General features: G+C 32.8%; 2 protein-coding genes across 2 annotated transcripts; one reads left to right on the plus strand and one right to left on the minus strand.

The window, feature by feature from the left end:
- The first annotated feature begins 5778 nt into the window (after positions 1-5778).
- LOC112758660 (ARM REPEAT PROTEIN INTERACTING WITH ABF2) lies at positions 5779-10795 on the plus strand. Its single transcript, XM_025807373.3, has 18 exons — positions 5779-6161; positions 6264-6415; positions 6519-6815; positions 6899-6973; positions 7076-7170; positions 7708-7783; positions 7878-7985; positions 8281-8409; positions 8507-8575; positions 8746-8805; positions 8889-9012; positions 9105-9244; positions 9409-9472; positions 9574-9650; positions 9844-9908; positions 10025-10142; positions 10224-10348; positions 10453-10795. The coding sequence occupies exons 1-18, from the start codon at positions 5924-5926 to the stop codon at positions 10538-10540; spliced, it is 2100 nt and encodes a 699-aa protein (XP_025663158.1). The 5' UTR covers positions 5779-5923; the 3' UTR covers positions 10541-10795.
- Positions 10796-14497: 3702 nt separating this feature from the next.
- LOC112756294 (cyclin-P3-1) lies at positions 14498-17128 on the minus strand. The gene is made up of 3 exons (XM_025804820.2): positions 16386-17128; positions 15157-15561; positions 14498-14894 (listed from the first exon to the last, which is right to left on the minus strand). The coding sequence occupies exons 2-3, from the start codon at positions 15552-15554 to the stop codon at positions 14642-14644; spliced, it is 651 nt and encodes a 216-aa protein (XP_025660605.1). The 5' UTR covers positions 15555-15561; positions 16386-17128; the 3' UTR covers positions 14498-14641.
- Positions 17129-17780: the final 652 nt, after the last annotated feature.

Here is a 17780-nt window from a genome sequence, read left to right on the forward strand (position 1 = left end):
GATACGTTAAGGGATACTACAACATACACCTAAGGGTGCGTTTGTTTACAGCTACGAGACACTGAGACAGAAACACATTTACACAAAATCATGTTTGACAGATGAGATATAAACATAAATATTGTGTCAAGAGATACTGAATTAGTGTATTTTGTGTTCATCCTCCAATCAGGAAAGACATAGAGACACTAATTAGAGGCACAACTTATTTTTTATTTCTTCTTTTATTATTCTTGTTAATTTTTAATAATTATAACTCTTATTATTATTATTATTATTATTATTATTATTATTATTATTATTATTATTATTATTATTATTATTATTATTATTATTATTCCTACATTTTTTGAATGAAAAAATTGATAATAAATTAGACATTCATAATTTGTTATAGTTTATAACAAAAAAATACAAGAACATTAATTTGTGTGTTTCTGTCCTTTCTGTCTAGTTCTCAGTATTTTGTCTTGTCCTGTTTTCAAAATCGAATACAACCTAAGAGTCTTAATTGACTATTAACATTATAAATTTATGAAATTTGATCAAATCAAAGTTTAATTGAGAAAGAACTTGTAGTATTGGAATTTCTCAATTTAGGGTTCATTTGATCTAATTTCATTAACTAATAATGTTAATAGTCAATTAGAACTATTAGGTGTGTGTTGTTATATTATTTAACATACTACATAAACTCTGACGCCGTTAACAATAGAAGTGGCAAAATGACTAACATGATTAATTTAAAATCTTTAAAGGACGAATTTGATTAAAAAAATATTTAAAAAACCAAATTAAAGAACGAGTAATCTTTCAAGAATTAATTTGACTATTTACTTATTAAAATACTAAAATATATTTTACACATTAATTTTAAAATACTAAATTACACTTATAGGATTATTTGAAATTCTTTGATTACATTAAAAATTAAAAATATTAATTCAATATTAAAATAGAATTAATTTAAAAAAAATTAAAATATCATTTTAGAATAAAGATTAAAATACTCTTTCAGAATAAATATTTGTTAATTATATTAGAAATTATAAATTTAAACTTTAAATAAAAACTAAAATGCCCTTATAATTAATTTGTAAAAGAACACAATTCTAAAGTAATTTTAAAAGAACCAATTCATACTATTTAATTGTATTAGGAATTAAAAATTTAAAATAATATTTAAAACATTAAAATACTCTTATGTTTACTTTTTAAGATATTAAAATAGCCTTTTAGGATTAATCTTGGAAATATAAAATACTCCTTTAAAAGTAAGATTGCTTAATTATGTTTAAAATTTTATATTATAATTTTGAAATATTAAAATATCTTTTTAGAAAAAAATATATTTAACTATTTTTTTGTTTGTTTCAGTCTTTATATACATTTTAAATAACAAAATATTGAAACATAATTTGTAGATTCCGAAAAATTAGTGAATAATTAATTAATAAAAAAAATTAAAAATATTAATTTTATAGTAAATTAAGATAGAGCTAATTAAAACAATAATTTTGACACTAATTTTAAAGAATTTAGCCCAAAATTAGACCGAACCGATTGAACCAGACTCATATTGGGCCCAAGGCCTAACCCAAATCCACTAAATGAAAGGAGCTCCAGCTCTTGACCTCTCTCTATTGGCAATTGGCAAGAAAAGGGGGGAAGGGTTAGGGGTGAGAAGAGGAGAAGGAAACCTAATCATCTCTACCTTCAATTGCTTATATCTTTCAATCCGGAGCTCCGATTGATGAGCTATTTATGGCTACGCGTTCGTCTCGGAGTCCTCTTCGTTTCTATTTAAACCAAGTGGTAAGAACCTTTGTGATTTGTGCCCAGTTTCCTTTCCCCTTTCTGTTTCGCGTTTTTGTGTGTATATAGAGTGATTTTGATGATTTTGGTGGTTTAGGTGCAATCTAATATTGGATAATCGTTGGGTTATACTCCAATCATCAATGGGTAAGGTAAGAAAACTTTAAACCCTTGTGAGTTATCCAATTTTGTGTACCTAGTGCTAATTTAGTGAATTGTGTAAATTAGATTGAAATTATGTTAGATTGAAGTTTGAATTGGTGAATTGGAGCTTTTGGACCAACTTTGGTGGCTAGATTTTTGGAAGTGGAACTCGTGAGCTTGCTTTGTGTGGGTTGTCTCGGGTAATACATGAAAATCGGCTAAGGTATAGTTTAGGTTTCTCGTATTTAATATATAATATTCTGTGAAAACTTAGATCATATTAGACGACCATACGTTAGGAATTGAATTGTGTTATTGTTGATTGGTTATAGTGAATGGTATGAATTATGTTGCCATTAATTTTGAGGGTGAAATTGATGTCTTTGTTGATGAATCATGAAAATTGCATGTGATGATATTGAATTATAATTACTGGTGATTAATGAGATTGAGTTATTCAATTGAGAATTGGTTAGAAGTGGTGGATTGATGAATTGTGGATAAATAAGAAAGTAGAGAATGCTTGGTACTGAATGGGTAAGTTTTGGATTGAGTATGTATTGATGATTAATTGTTTGATGACATGAATGTATATGTTTAGGATGGGTGAATTATGATTTTGTTGATGTATTTGAGAGATTGATGCATGACATTGTTGATTTGAGATATGGTAAGATATGGTGGTTATTGTGGTGTTGAGGAAAATGTGTTGTGTTGGGGATTTATGGGTATGGTAAGTTAAATTGGAGTTAGGTTTTTAAGAAAGTAGAGGTTTTGAAGTTTTGTGTAACTCTGGTTTTTGACCAAACTTCGGCAAGCCATAACTCAGTTTTCGAACCCCCAAATGATTTCAAATCTATTTGATATGAAAATTGGGTCCGTAAAGTTTACGCCATTCAAAGAACAGAAGAAAAATGATTTAAAACGAAAAAGTTATGCATGTCGGAAGTTTGGGTTTTAAAATTGAAATTCTACAGCTTTTTAGACTTGGTTAAAATTTTTTGAGAAAATGTACGCCTACGCGTAAGGGTGACCCACGCGTGCGCGTGACCTGGGGTTTGCGTACGCGTCTAGCTGCTCGCGATGCGACCAACCCTTTCGGGTTGGGATTCACGCGTACACGAGCAGGGACTTGCGTACGCGAGCAAAGATTTTTCACGCCCACGCGTACGCGTGTCCCCTGTTTTAGTAAATCTGGTTTTTTAATTTTAAACTTCTAAACCTCTATTCTCATTTCTTTGGTTCTAGATTTTGTTAGTAATCTTAGTGATGAGATGGAACTAGAAAAGAGTGGTAACTTAGGGGTGAAGCAAGGTTGAAAATGATGAATTATCTATGAAAAATGCAGAGAACTAAAGTATATGTGATGCCATGGTTGTAAAGGATGATTATGCGTTGGTTATAGATGATTATGAATGAATTATAATGATAATGAAATTGAAATTGATTGTGATGTGCCTCCGGGTAAGATGCAGTGGTGTTAACCACTTGCTCCGGGTAAGAGGCGAGATTGCCAGGTAAGATGCAGTGGTGTATCCACTTGCTCCGAGTATGAATTGAGAATGAATGGATGAATGAATGAATGGTTATGATAATGAAAGTGTATTTCTGTATGTGACTCCAGGTAAGATGTAGTGGGGTTATCCACTTGCTCCAGAAAAAATTCAAGGCTTCGGGTAAGATGCAAGGGCTGTGTTCTGTTACTGCTTGCTTCGCGCCGAGAATGTAACACTACCTGGATAAGAGGCAGGGTGAAGTTGTCCCCTGCTCCGGGTACGCGGGTAAGATGCAAGGGTTGAGGCGTTGTCCCACTTGCTCCGTGTTTGGTGTTCTGTCCACGGTTAGCTACCAGGACATGTCGGGCTGGCTAAGTAACCGACAATTGATATCAATAGTCATAGGACAGGCATGCATCATAAGCATATTGCTTGAATTGCTTGTTCATATTCTAATTGGGAATGCCTATGTGACTTTCATATGCTTACTTTTATACGTGCTACTTGCATTACTTGTATCCTAATTGTGTTTGCTATTGTTTGCTTGCTTGTCTATGTGATTATACTAGTGATGGAGGTTTTGGAGGAAAGAGGAAGATGGAGGGTTAGGTTAATGTATTTGGTTAAGTTTAGGAATCCTTAGTAAACCACCCTTATTTATGGTTTCAGTTTTAATTCTCAAGTTTTATAATCTGAATATCGGCGTTCTAGGATTGTTTCTAGCATTCTCAGGACCTTATATCTTATATGCGTGGCACCTTTACCATGTTGAGAACTTCTGGTTCTCATTCCATACTATGTTGTCGTTTTTCAGATGCAGAGCGAGAGACACCTCGGTAAGCGTCTGGAGTTTCTGCGGTGAAGTGGTTTACTTTGGGGTTTCCTTTTGTTATTTTGATATTATTATGTATAAATTTATAGTTTCTCCTCTCATGTATAAAATTGCTTTGTTTATGTACCTCATAGAAGTTTATGGAGAACTAGGATCACTTTTATGTATCTTGGGGTTATGGATTATAAATATATATGTATGTAACTATTTTCTGGCCCGCCTTAACTTCGCAGGTTGAGTTCGGAGCTTGATAATTATATCTTGATCCTTTACACTTGCTTTCCATGTTTATATGTTTATGAACTATTAGTTTTCTTTGTACACAAGTAACCATATCTTCTGAATGTTGCGCTTTTATATTTTGCGATTTTGCGTTACATTTTCTTCAAGGCTCTTTGTATATTAAATTTTTTCAATTATTATACTATATATATTTTATTTTAGAGGTTGTAACGCTTCACCACTTCTGTTTTACATCTTAGGTGTGGTAGGGCGTTACATAACTCAATCTTATACACTTTACACTAAATACAATACAGAAAATTATGTAGTCTTTGTGGTCTTTTAATTTTTATCTTTCAATCTCTCTCTCATTATTAATCTATCATCCAAACGCAGCCTAATAATTTTATTTATATTTGAGAAGCTACATTTAGCTTTGGATAAACAACTAATGAGATTATTATTATTATTATTGTTGTTGTTGTTTGCTTTTTACCTAAGTATATATATTTTTTTAATTAAATTTATATAATACAAAATCTTTTATTATTGTGTTTATATTTAATATTATAATTTTGTTTCACACAAAATAAAAATTGTTATATATTGTTTGCTTTTTACATGAGTATATATGTTTTTCTTAATTAAATTTATATAATACAAAATTTTTTTTATCATTGTGTTCATATTTAATATTATAATTTTGTTTTACACAAAATAAAATTGTTATATATTGTTTGTTTTTTACGTGAATATTTTTAATTAAGTTTATATAACACAAAATCTTTTATCATTATTGTGTTCATATTTAATATTATAATTTTGTTTTACATAAAATAAAATATACTATAAATTTTAATATTATATACATAATATATATTTAATATTATTTTTTTTAAGATTCTAATATATTTTTTTTTTGAGTTTAGCGTATGAATTTTTAACTAATTTTTTATATATTATTTATTTTAGTTCTAAAGTCTAAATATTTTTTTTGTACAAACATTATTTTTAATATTTATATACTATTTTTTTATTTTAGATTTTAGTCTAATATCTAAAACTTATAAAAAAAATCTAAAATTTATAAAAGAAAATAATTAACCTAATTAATAGATTACTTTTTAAATTTAGATTATTTAAATAAAATATAATAAATAAAAAATTTAAATTTAATGAATTAACAAGGCAAATTTTTTTTTTGGTGACAACAAGGCAAATTTAAGAAGAAGCTTTTAAGGGTGAGCCAAATTTTTTGGTACGAAAATTCAAAAATTTGGCACCAAAATTTTCTGCGTACTAAAATTTTTCCGCCAATACTCCCACCTTCACACATCAACCATGTCCACAGACTCAAATAGTTCTCTTAATCTCACCTTTTCTCCCATCACACTCTTCACTCATCTGTTCATCCATGGCTCCCAAACGCAAAAGTTTGAAGCGCAAACTCGAACATGATTCGGTTGCACTTGGATCAGATCGCACCAAGTCTCCACAGCCGCTTCAAAATTCTCCTCCTCCTTCTTCTCGTGATTTCTCCGCTGTCATTCTTTCACATGTAGATCTCCTCAATTCCCCTTCATCCACATATGTGACTGACCGTGCTGCTCTTTTTAGATCGCTCCATGCTCTCTCCGATTTGGCCCAGAACGGTACTAATTTCTAAAACAACCATGGTTTCTTTACTGGATTCTCTCTTTTAATTTCTTTATGCGTTGATTTTGCTCGTCGCACTAAGTTTTTGCTGCTTGCAGAGGAAATGGTTGATGATATCGTCAAGTGTGGTGTTGTACCCGCTGTGGTGAAGCATTTGGAGGTGCCGATTGACGGTGATTGTGTTTGTGGACCGTATGGTTATGAGGTAGAGAAAAAGTGTGCAATAATTCTTGGCCTTCTTGCTAATAAGGTAATTAATTACGGCATTACGATATGTTGTAGTGTCTTTAATTTGCGTAATATTTATGTGTGTTTACGATCTTAAGTGTAATCTTTAATGCTGATTTTTACAGCCAGAACATCAACACCTGATTGTTGATGCTGGAGCCTTGCCGTATATTGTGGACTTGTTAAAGAGGCACAAAACTAGTAGCATTATTTCTCCTGGTCTCGTTGGTCTTCTTAGGAGAGTAGCTGATGCAATAACTAATCTTGCACATGAAAATACCACCATAAAGAACCTTGTTAGGATGGAAGGTGGTATCCCTCCTCTTGTTGAATTGCTTGAATTCAATGACATAAATGTACAGAAGGCGGCTGCTGGCGCTCTGCGAACTCTTGCCTTCAAGAATGATGAGAATAAAAATCAGGTAATTGACTTTGTGAGAGGAAAAAATGATGTGAGAAAAAGAATAAAATTTCATGCTGGCTGACTTGAATAATCCAATTGCAGATTGTTGAATGCAAAGCATTACCAACTCTTGTGCTAATGCTCCGATCAGAGGATCCTACTGTACATTATGAGGCGGTTAGACACTGACTAAAATGAATTGCGACATCTGATACATATATACACATTCGTTTTGCCGTGCACATGCTACTAGAACTAACAGGATTATCTCTTTTGCAGGTTGGTGTGATAGGAAACCTTGTACACTCTTCGCCCAATATTAAGAAAGAAGTTATTCAAGCTGGGGCATTACAACCTGTCATTGGATTACTTAGGTAAAATTTTAAATCTTGGATTTTATATTTTCTATGAGCAATGTTCAAGATGTTAGGATTTGAGATATTTAGAGTGACATGGAAGTGACAACAAAAAAGTTTGGCTTATTGCTCATGTCCATGGGTTTAGGACCACAAATAAATATCTTACTATGAAATATGACAAAGATACGAAAAACACGAGTTCTAAATACACCTAAAATACCTCATGGTCTAAACTATTTAGTGTATAACTAAACTCTTGACAAATGAGAGAAACTAAAATAACAAACTCTACCAACATTACAAGAGAAAATATACAAATGGGATGTTTCTTCTTGTTGTGTGTTTTGTGTTGCGTGTTTATGAGCTTAAACTAATTTCATACATACACATATACACATGCCCTTATCTACCCATGTACCCCCAAACTTGAAAAAAACCAAACCAACTACTACAACACAAGAAAATGATGTGAATTATACTTCATAGCTGTTTGCTGCAATTGAGTTGCAACTTTCTTAATAATAGTTTAGCACCTTTAAAATTCAATTGCAGTTCTAGCTGTTTGGAGAGTCAAAGAGAAGCGGCTCTTTTACTTGGTCAATTTGCTTCAACGGATACAGATTGCAAGGTGGGAAAATTTGTGCTATTGCAAGCATGCAATAATAAGTCTGTTATTTATGCTCATATTTTTCATAACTCAATTATTTTCTTTGTTCACATAGGTTCATATTGCTCAAAGAGGGGCAATTCAGCCATTAGTTGGCATGCTTAAGTCATCAGATTCACAGCTTAAGGAAATGTCAGCTTTTGCTCTTGGGAGGTTGGCGCAGGTAATCATTGCTAACAAAGAATATTTTTGCTGTATATGGAGTAGGAAATTGATGTCAAAATACAGTTGGGTTTATATTTGAGCCATAAGAATGTTTGACTAAATATTTTTTGGCTTTTTATGGGAGTTGTTCTCAAACAAGTCTTATTTAGTGCTACTGACCTTTGTCTTGTATATAATTAGTAACAAAGGATGCTGAAATTACTCTACCTTATGTCTGTAATGCCAGTATTTTTGGATTCACTTTTCTTTTGTTTTCATTTTCTTCTTTTTGGCTTATGTAATTCACATTTTAGGATTCACACAATCAAGCTGGTATTGCTTATCATGGAGGTATTGAGCCTCTAATTGATCTTCTTAGCTCAAAGAATGCGTTCATCCAGCACAATGCAGCTTTTGCTCTATATGGCCTGGTGGATAATGAGGTGAAATTGGTTTTATTGTTCTTAACTTTGTCAAAATTTGTATGTTATTATTATGTTGTCCTTTATGAACTTATCAAATATCAACTGTGTGTGACAGGACATTATTGCAGACGTTATTAAGGCTGGTGGTTTTCACAAACTTCAGGATGGAAGTTTCAAAGCTCAAGTATGCCTTTCTTTCCTTTACTCTGTAGTATCATATATTGACTTGTGTTTAATTTACTGGTATTTGTCTTTGATAATAATAAAATCGTTTATGTTCATAGAGTAAAACTTCTATAGTTATATCTCTCTGTAATTCATAAGTTTAACTGGTGATTTTTGTTTGACTTGCAGCCAACTAGAGAGTGCGTAACAAAAACCTTAACAAGATTTGAGGAGAAGATCCAGGGGCAAGTGAGTTTTCTTGCAAATTATTGATTCCTATGATGGATGTTTTGTTGAATATGATTCTTATATTGTTCCTTTCTCTTTGGAAGGTATTGAAACACTTGTTATATCTTATGCGCTTTGCGGAAAAGGGTGTTCAACGGCGTGTTGCTCTTGCTCTTGCTCATTTATGTCCTATTGATGATTGTAGAACTGTCTTCATTGACTACAATGGTACAATGAGCTTTTATCTACTCATTTTAATATTTTTTTCACCTAGTAGTGCTTTGAAGTATTTCCAATCAACTTGCTGCTATATCTTGCAGGATTAGAATTGCTGTTGGAGCTTCTTGGATCTACAAACCTTAAACAGACAGGTGTTGCTTCGCTGGCACTTCACAAGTTGGCTAGCAGAGCCATTTCTGTCCCTCTTGGTGATGTTGCACCTTCATCGCCAACTCCCCAGGTACTTTTGCTACTCTTTTGTCACGGGTTCTGTTTATTTTATTTAATTTTAGTTTTTTTTGGGTTTATACATCAAGGATATGAAAAATGAAAAAAAGAGTAAAAGTGATTACTTAAAACCTTTTGTTTAGAACTTTGCATTAATATCTATTTATATTTTTGTAGGAGTTCTTAGGCAAGCACTGTGTTAACAATCCAAAGCTCTCTGATGTCACATTCTTGGTTGAAGGTGGATAAGTTGCTGCTAAATTCTTCTTTATTTATTTTTATTTTTAAAATTTATAGTTGATTTTTATTTATGTACTGATTTGCCCTGTTTTCCTTCTACAGACAAAAGATTCTATGCTCATCGAGTTTGCTTAGTCAAGTCGGATATATTTCGAGCAATGTTTGATGGTGGTTACAGGGTAGGCCTTGAGTATCCTTGAAACTTTTTTTTAAGTCATTTTCTTTTTTATTTTATTTATGCATGAAGTTAGCAGATTAACTGTGATTAAGCTCCTTTTTTTTCTTGTAAATATTCAAATATAAACTTAATGTTGATTGCTGTTCCAATCTTGTATGGATATTCTTAGTAACATCTTAAGATTTGCAATGCAGGAAAGGGAAGCCAAAGATATAGAGATTCCAAACATCAAATGGGATGTATTTGTATTGATGATGAGGTGCAATTTCCACAGTCCATTTATATAATATAATTTTATTCTACAATGATGTGCATCTGTCTTTAGCAGATGTTCACATGCTCAAACTCTAAATTGATTTTTATTGGCGCTTCTAGATATATATACACTGGAACAGCAGATGTTAGTCTGGATATCGCTCAGGATCTTCTCAAAGCTGCTGATCAGTATCTTCTTGAGGGTCTTAAGCGTCTCTGCGAAAATACCATTTCGCAGGTAAACCAAGAACTGAGCTTTGCTGTTACTTGTAGTTCATTGTTCTCGATCTGATGGCATGACTTATTGAATTATGTGCAGGATATTACTGCAGAAAATGTTGCACTAATGTACCAGATGTCAGATACTTTTAATGCAACTTCACTAAAACATGCATGCATAATGTTTGTGTTGGACCAATTTGATAAGCTGAGTTCCAAACCATGGTATGTCACATTCATTTCAAACTTGGTAACTCTTTCACTGCTGTTATGTGTACTCCGTTTTTTCAATCCAGAAATTTGAAGTTCTCCATAATGTAAAATTGCAGGTATGGCTACCTGGTTTGCAGCATTGTTCCAGACATACGCAAATTCTTCTCAACTTTACTCGGGAAGTCTAGTTCTGCTGATTCATGAGGATCAATAGGTTTTCTGGGAATGGCATGGACAATTTTGAAATGTATAACTAATGCTGTATGTGTTGTGTATATATCTATATTATATTTATAGGCAGGATTTAGGAATATAACTATCATTTTTTGATAGCTGGCTTAAGAGGTGTGGTATGGTAAAAAGTGTGGTACACTTTTGTGTAGTATACTGACTCACGAATAGAAACCATGCTATGCTATTTTGACAATTATATATTATCTTCCACATTGGCTTTTTATTTGGCTGATTAGCAATATTTTAATTCAGTCGTCACTCTTCAGTGCTTAGAAATTGTTGCCGTTTTTCTTTCCAAAATTTTGTTGGGACAAACAAGTTGAGTTGTCTCAGTTCAGAGTTCAGACTTGGTTGTAGCATTGGATTTAATCATCCTTGTTTTAATTTAATAAATCGTATTGAAAGGAGTATATGTATTGGGGTAATCTTTGTGCATGCATTACTTTTTATTACCATTGAATCTGACAACAATAATGGTAAAATGATGCGAACATGTCATATAAATTATAAAATATGAGAAATATTGACTGAGCGGAAAAACGAGTAGAAGCATAGTCATAATGAGTGTTCAGCTTTCAGGTTGATGGCTCCACAACTCTCCGGCAGTCACACCTTCTCTCTTTCTTCCTGGCGGTGGAGGCAGAGGAGGGAGGTCTTCCCCTTCAGTTCTCTTTGCCACACCCAACCTCTCTTCCCAGTCTCCCACCATTCAGGCAAGAAACCATTCGTTGAAGTTCCAATCTTTATCGCCAAACAAACACTACCGTATTCTTTTGGAATTATCTAGATTCTAGAACGTGTACTTGAATAGTTTTAATTGCGATGTAAAATTTGCAGATTGTTGGTGTGAAAGGCCATGATGGATATGGCAATGTCAATGTGAAAAGCAACAATGTATTTGATGGCTTCCAAGGAGATAATGATTATTGGAGTGATCTTGACAATGATCTTTATACTGGACACAGGCATTGCGTCCTGTGCAGGTATTCTTATTTGGTGAATGCTATGTGACTATTACTTTGTAGCTAAATTACTAAAAAAAATAAATAAATAATATTTAATAAATTTTACATTATTTATTTTTAATTTTAAATATTTTATTTTTTAGTTTAAAAGAGAAGTTAAGTACCACAACAAAGACACTATAGAACTCACCTTCTTATTTAGGAATGACAACACCACCCGAACCTGCGGATACCCACCCTGCCCCTACCATCTCGGGACGGGTTTTTAGTAGAACGGGGGCGGACGGGGCCGGGTTTAGGTACTACCCGCCCCGGTATATGTATAATATATAATTTTAATATATAATATGTGTAATATATATATATATATATAATAATTAATAAAATGATTGATAATATTGTATCATATTTAAAATTTTACTTTAATTTATATTATGTATGTGATGATGGTTATATAAATTTTGAAATTTAATTTTATTTATTAGATTTTAATAATTATAGGGGCGGGGCGGGTAGGGGCAGGACGGGTACCCGCGGGACGGATTAGAGTTCAATCATTTACTACCCACGGGACGGATTAGAGTTCAATCATTTACTACCCACGGGTAGGAGCGGGGCGGGTTTTATGCGGATTATTATAAAGCGGGGCGGGGTCTGGTAGAGCAAAAACCCGCCCCTACCCGCCCGTTGCCACCCCTATTCTTATTTTGAATTCATGTTGCCCTATGTATAAGCTTAGTTGCTGTAGCTAATTCTATGTGGAGGGTTAATTGGGCAGTGGTTTCCTGGTCATATTGCAAAAGCAGAGAAAGAACTCAAGCAGCAACTTAGGTTGATGGATGTTGTCATTGAGGTGCGAGATGGCAGAATTCCAATGTCCACAACTCATCCACAGGCAAATTTGTTTGTTTGTTTGTTTTGGTTGGGGGCGGGGGATTCTCTATTGTTGATCAATAGACCAGTTTCGGAGCAATGCTTGAGTTATCTCCATGTAACTTAAATGAACTTACTTAATTTAAGTGTTTTGAAAATTGAAAACAATTTCTTAATTGTTCATGAACTTGTATTCTGTTTAAGTTGAAATTAATGTCTTCTAACGTTGAGTACTTAAGTCTGAACTTTTATCAGTGTTCAACAGCTGGGGGATTTAGGGTTTAGGGTTTAAAACACATGACTGCCATTTAATTTATTTTAAATTTTCCAGTAATATAAGAACTAGTCCCATCCAGTGACTAAAATAAAACTCACCTAGAGGAAAATGGCAGTATGTTCTGTTCAAGTGCTAATAGTTTAAAAAACAAGATTACCCACGAATAATAGTATTATACAACTAATTTGTTCTGTCTAAATTTGAAGTTTTAGCTCAAAAAAGAAACCCTAAATTTGACTAATTTGATTAAATTTTCATCTAACAGCTTTCGGTTATCAACTTAACGTGAAGTTGACTGTACTTGAGTTTCTGCCTTTATCATTTATGTGATAAAACGTGTTGAACAGGCGTGTCTCTTCAGAATATACATAGTTTTGGTTTCATTTAGAACATGTTTTTATGACACTGCAGATTTGCAGAGAAGCTTGCACTCCAAGTATTTAATGGAAATTTTCACAATTCGGTTGGACTGCACTGGAGAGGCCTCCTAGATGATGGATGTTGTGGTGTCCGCTTTCGAAATCAGAACTCTTGTGAAGCTTGAATTGAAAGTAAGAATATCTCCAGGGCTAGAATTCAATCCTCCTTGGTGATTATGAATGACATGAATGGAGGACAAAGGTGGTGAATGTTCTGAAAAAGACAACACCATTAAAGAGTTTAAGTTACACCAAACAAAGAATGCTTCCTGCTGTTACCATTGAATTTAGTTGGCTTACACTTCCCAAGCTTATACTCTAATTCTAAAGCCACACCACATATTTTGGGTTTGATCATTCTTTCTACTTAGACCTCAAAATACGAATGGCTGGTAATTCATTATAAGTAACTAATTTAATTGTATAATTTTGATGTTTTTTTTTTCATAAGGCTAATAATTTATCTTTTTCATTTTCTGTCCGTAAAACTAAATAAAAAAATAACAATTTTCGTTGAATTCATTCAACTATTGTACATTATTTACTCAAATATCTTTGTTTTGCTTTTTAGAAATTAAAAAAATTATCATATATTAAACTAAAATATGTATTGTTATAATTTATTCAATTAATTTTTTTACCTCACCATGTTTAAAATTTTATGTTGTAGTGATTTTGTTTGAATAAAGACAATAAGGAAACCAAAAATGATATATTTATATATAAATATATATATAATTTATTTTATTTTAAATATATATTTTGATATGTATTTTACACTAATGATTTATTTTAGTGTATATTTAATATGGTTCTAACGAAACATAAAACCTATAATTGTCCGAACCCCTTTGAGCCTTTGACATTCCTTTCTATTTTGAAGGAATAAATGCTGTTATTTATTCGTCTCTTTTTAAAAATTTGATCACCTAGTGCCATAGGAAATTTTGTCAATAAAATTGTAATAATAATAGTAGTAATAAAAATAAAAAAAACTAGTTAGAAAAAATGCTAGTGAAAGAGTGAGACATTTGACCATTGAATGGCCACCCAAGTTGAGGTGGAGATGCTCCTAGAGGAACCAAGAACCATACACCATACAATATAAGAATATCTCCCAAGGAATTTAGCATCAAATATTACAATCCTAATCAAATAGATGAGATGTTGCTTTCATGCAGGTCACAACCACCATAAGTACTAGTGGAAACTCTTACCAAATGGTAAGGGATAATAAACTTTAATCACAATCTCCATCCAATACAACCTTTCAATTACAATCAAATGCAACACCAATTAAAAAAATAAAATAAAAAAAGGAAGACACAGAAAATGATGCATTACCAACCACAACAGTGTCTATTAAAGAATTGGATGAATTACTAATGACACATTTATATACCAATCATTTCTTTAGCTTTGGGAAAATACTTCAAATTTCATTTTGCCACAGCTAATTGTGGAAGTACAATGATTAATTCATTATAATTTATAATACACTGATCTGATACCCTTTTTTTTTTTTAAATATCTTTTTTCATCTTGCAATTGTGGAAGCACAAGTAGCATCCTCTTTGTTTGACTTTGACCAGTTTTCTTTGATTCTACAAGCCTGCATAGGCCTTTCAATTTGGATTGCTTCTTTCTCCAATTGCCAACAATATTTTCCAAAAGTTCCTATACTAACCTGAAGCCTAAAATCTATCCCAAACAGAAAGCTCATCTCCAACCTGTTCAATTCAGATGTGCTTACTCCTCCAACTCTTGCATAGTATGCATTGTTGAAGAATCTGCAGAAACAGCAGAGAGCTTAATTAAAACACTACTTGGTGTCATTTTCAACCTACTAGATGAGTTAAATTGAGTTATCAAGAGTCAATAATATTCTCTCCATTTCCATTTATATGTTATTTATGTTACTTGGACCAATGTCTATTGATCAATGATGTACCAAAAAGCAACAGTGACAGCTAAAAAGAATCAGAGGGAATAAATTTTTAGACAAAGTTTCAAAACTACTATTAGCATTCCTGCAATTTCAAACTCACTTACGCATCATCCATAAACTTTGCTGCAACCATAATGCTTGTTATCAAAAGCCGGTGCACGTTTAGTGAAGTCAATTTGACCTCTGTGTGCTGAAGAAATCTATCAACATATATGTGTGCAACAACAAAGCAAGACGGGCTACATCCTGCGTACTTGAAAATCCGATCGATATATTTTTGAACACTCAAAGTAGGTGCTCTTAAACCATGAAAAACAGTAACAACATCTTTCACATGCTTTGCCTCAATTAGTGTTTCATTCCTCTGAACCGATCTCTCAAGAAGTGAAGAAAGAAGTGATAAAACCCTTGGAAATCCTACTCCTTTATCCACTCCTTTAAGTCCCAACGAAAGGTAGATATCTGAGCTTACATCCTCGGTTTCCAGCGCCAGAGTCTCCATATCGAATCTGCAACGAAACAAAATAACCATTAAAGGGTAATCCTATTAACATGCATTTTTTTCCAATTCTTGGTACAAATCAACAACCTCAACAAAAACAAACACATTATTAGAACTTAGAACAAATGTGACTAAAGGATAATAATATATATTGGGCTGAGTTTGTGATATGTTAAAAATAGTTATGTTCAGCATGAAATTCAGAAAATACCAAGTTCTCTCAACATCTTCTTCTCCATTCATGAACCCTAACCCTCAATTTCACAATATCAAATAAATCATATAATAGCTATTAGCAACCTCTCATTCTGCCATTTTCAGCACCATACTTCAAACTTCACATAGTCTCAATCATGCCATGGGAACTTCATGTTTGGTTAGATCTAAGCAAACCCCATTGATTGGAAATCTAGCATTAGCAACATAAAGAGCATAGATACCCCTAGATCTCCGGAATCTTGTCTCAAACTACAACTATAACTACAACAAATCCAATCTAATTCAACGAATTTTCCTATCTCCCTGTCAACACAATACAAGCTCTCCACAACAGTTAACAACAAAAAAGGATATAGCTCTCAAAATTTGCCTAGCTGGGAAGGAACCAGCCCCAGATCTCACAAAGTTACCTTCTTTTACTTCAACTTAACAACCCCAGAAACTAAACTAAACTACACCAAAGATACCCATCACAACCCTGTAATAAAGATAGAAACTTTGAGCTATGTTCTTAATTCCCATCAAAACTCATTATAGGAATGGTCAATACTCTCAAGACTCCCCATAAAAGAAAAACAGAAAAGTAGAGAGAGAAGAAATCAAGAAACTCACAAACTGTGAAGGGAAGACTCCAGCTTTGGTGATGGTGGCAGATTTTCCTTACATTAAGGGTGAAGCACCAAGACAATAATAGTAGCAGCAGTAACCTTGTGAAGACACAACTCAACCACCCTAAACCTTCACCATTTTCCTGTGCCCTTCTTGAAATGTTAGTAATAATATCTTCTCCTCCTTCTTCTATCTATCCATACACACTATGCTGCTTTTCTTTTTTCTTTTGTGCTCACAAATAAAGGATTTGCCTTTGTTTTTTCTTTGGTTTTATCTTATCCCAAAAGTACCACAACACAACACAAACACCCTACCTTCTCTCTCTCTCTCTCTCTCAATTTTTTAAAGCTTAGTGTGTCGGTAATGCAATCCAGCACAACCATACCATATCAATAGCACCTAAGTTCATTGATCAAAGTAGCTGCTACGAATCTTAAAGTGTCGTATATTTGTTGAGTTGTGTTCTTTGGATTATTATTTTGGTACTCTTAATATGATGTTTTTTTTTTATAAATAAATAAGATGTATATTTCAAGATATATCAAAAAGTAATTATTATATTTTATATTTTTTATTTACTTGCCTTCTCAACCAGGCATACTACTGGTGGGTCCACAAGTGTTCTTGCAAAATAGAAAATACCCTTTTTTGGTTTCTAATCTAAATAAATAATATCCACACACAAAAAGAAAATTTTGTGTATGCCTTGTTGGGGTTTGTGGGTGGCCACTGTGACTGTGAATGTGACTGAAGGAGCAGATTTTGTTTTTGATATTGGAGTAGCATCGGTGTTTTTTCAAAATGTAAGTTGATGGGGTGTTATTTTTAAATGTGAAATCGTTTAATTAGATAAATAAAAATTGGACCGTCCGATTTGTGAGGAGTATAGAAATCGGACCATCCGATTTATGAGGATATAGAAATCGATCTGATAAATTTGTAAAATTGGACCGAGAAATTTGTGAGAGAATAGAAATCAGACCGAAGGATTTCTGTTAAAAAAATTAAAAAATTTAAAGTATAGAAATCGGACTCTCCGATTTGTGTATCTTCTACACTTTTAAAAAACATCAAAAATTACAATATTAAGATATAGAGTAATTCTTGGCATACAAGCGATTAAGGCTTGTAAGCCTTACAAGTTCAATTAAAACTAACGCTCAAAACACGCTTCGAACCATTCTTCTTCCTCTTCGTCTTCTCCTTCTTCTTTTCTTTCGTTTCTTGCCTTCTCTTCCTCTTACTCTTCTTCTTCTCCTTTTCTTTCGTTTCTGCACGTTCTTCTTCATCGTCTTCCTCTTCTTCTTCATTTACGTTCTTTCTCTCTGTTTTATCTTTTTTTTTTTTCGATTTTTCATGGTAAAATCGTTTTTGAAGAAGAAGAAGCAGTAGAAG

This window comes from Arachis hypogaea, chromosome 16 (assembly GCF_003086295.3).
Source record: "Arachis hypogaea cultivar Tifrunner chromosome 16, arahy.Tifrunner.gnm2.J5K5, whole genome shotgun sequence".
NCBI classification, from domain to species: Eukaryota; Viridiplantae; Streptophyta; class Magnoliopsida; order Fabales; family Fabaceae; genus Arachis; species Arachis hypogaea.

Coding starts and splice junctions, on each gene's coding strand:
- LOC112758660 (XM_025807373.3), top strand. CDS start 5,924: ATGGCTCCCAAACGCAAAAGTTTGAAGCGCAAACTCGAACATGATTCG. Junction 6,416..6,518: donor TTGGCCTTCTTGCTAATAAG/GTAATTAATTAC, acceptor TGATTTTTACAG/CCAGAACATCAACACCTGAT. Junction 6,816..6,898: donor ATGATGAGAATAAAAATCAG/GTAATTGACTTT, acceptor ATCCAATTGCAG/ATTGTTGAATGCAAAGCATT.
- LOC112756294 (XM_025804820.2), bottom strand. CDS start 15,554: ATGGAGACTCTGGCGCTGGAAACCGAGGATGTAAGCTCAGATATCTAC. Junction 14,895..15,156: donor GCAAAGTTTATGGATGATGC/GTAAGTGAGTTT, acceptor CTGTTTCTGCAG/ATTCTTCAACAATGCATACT.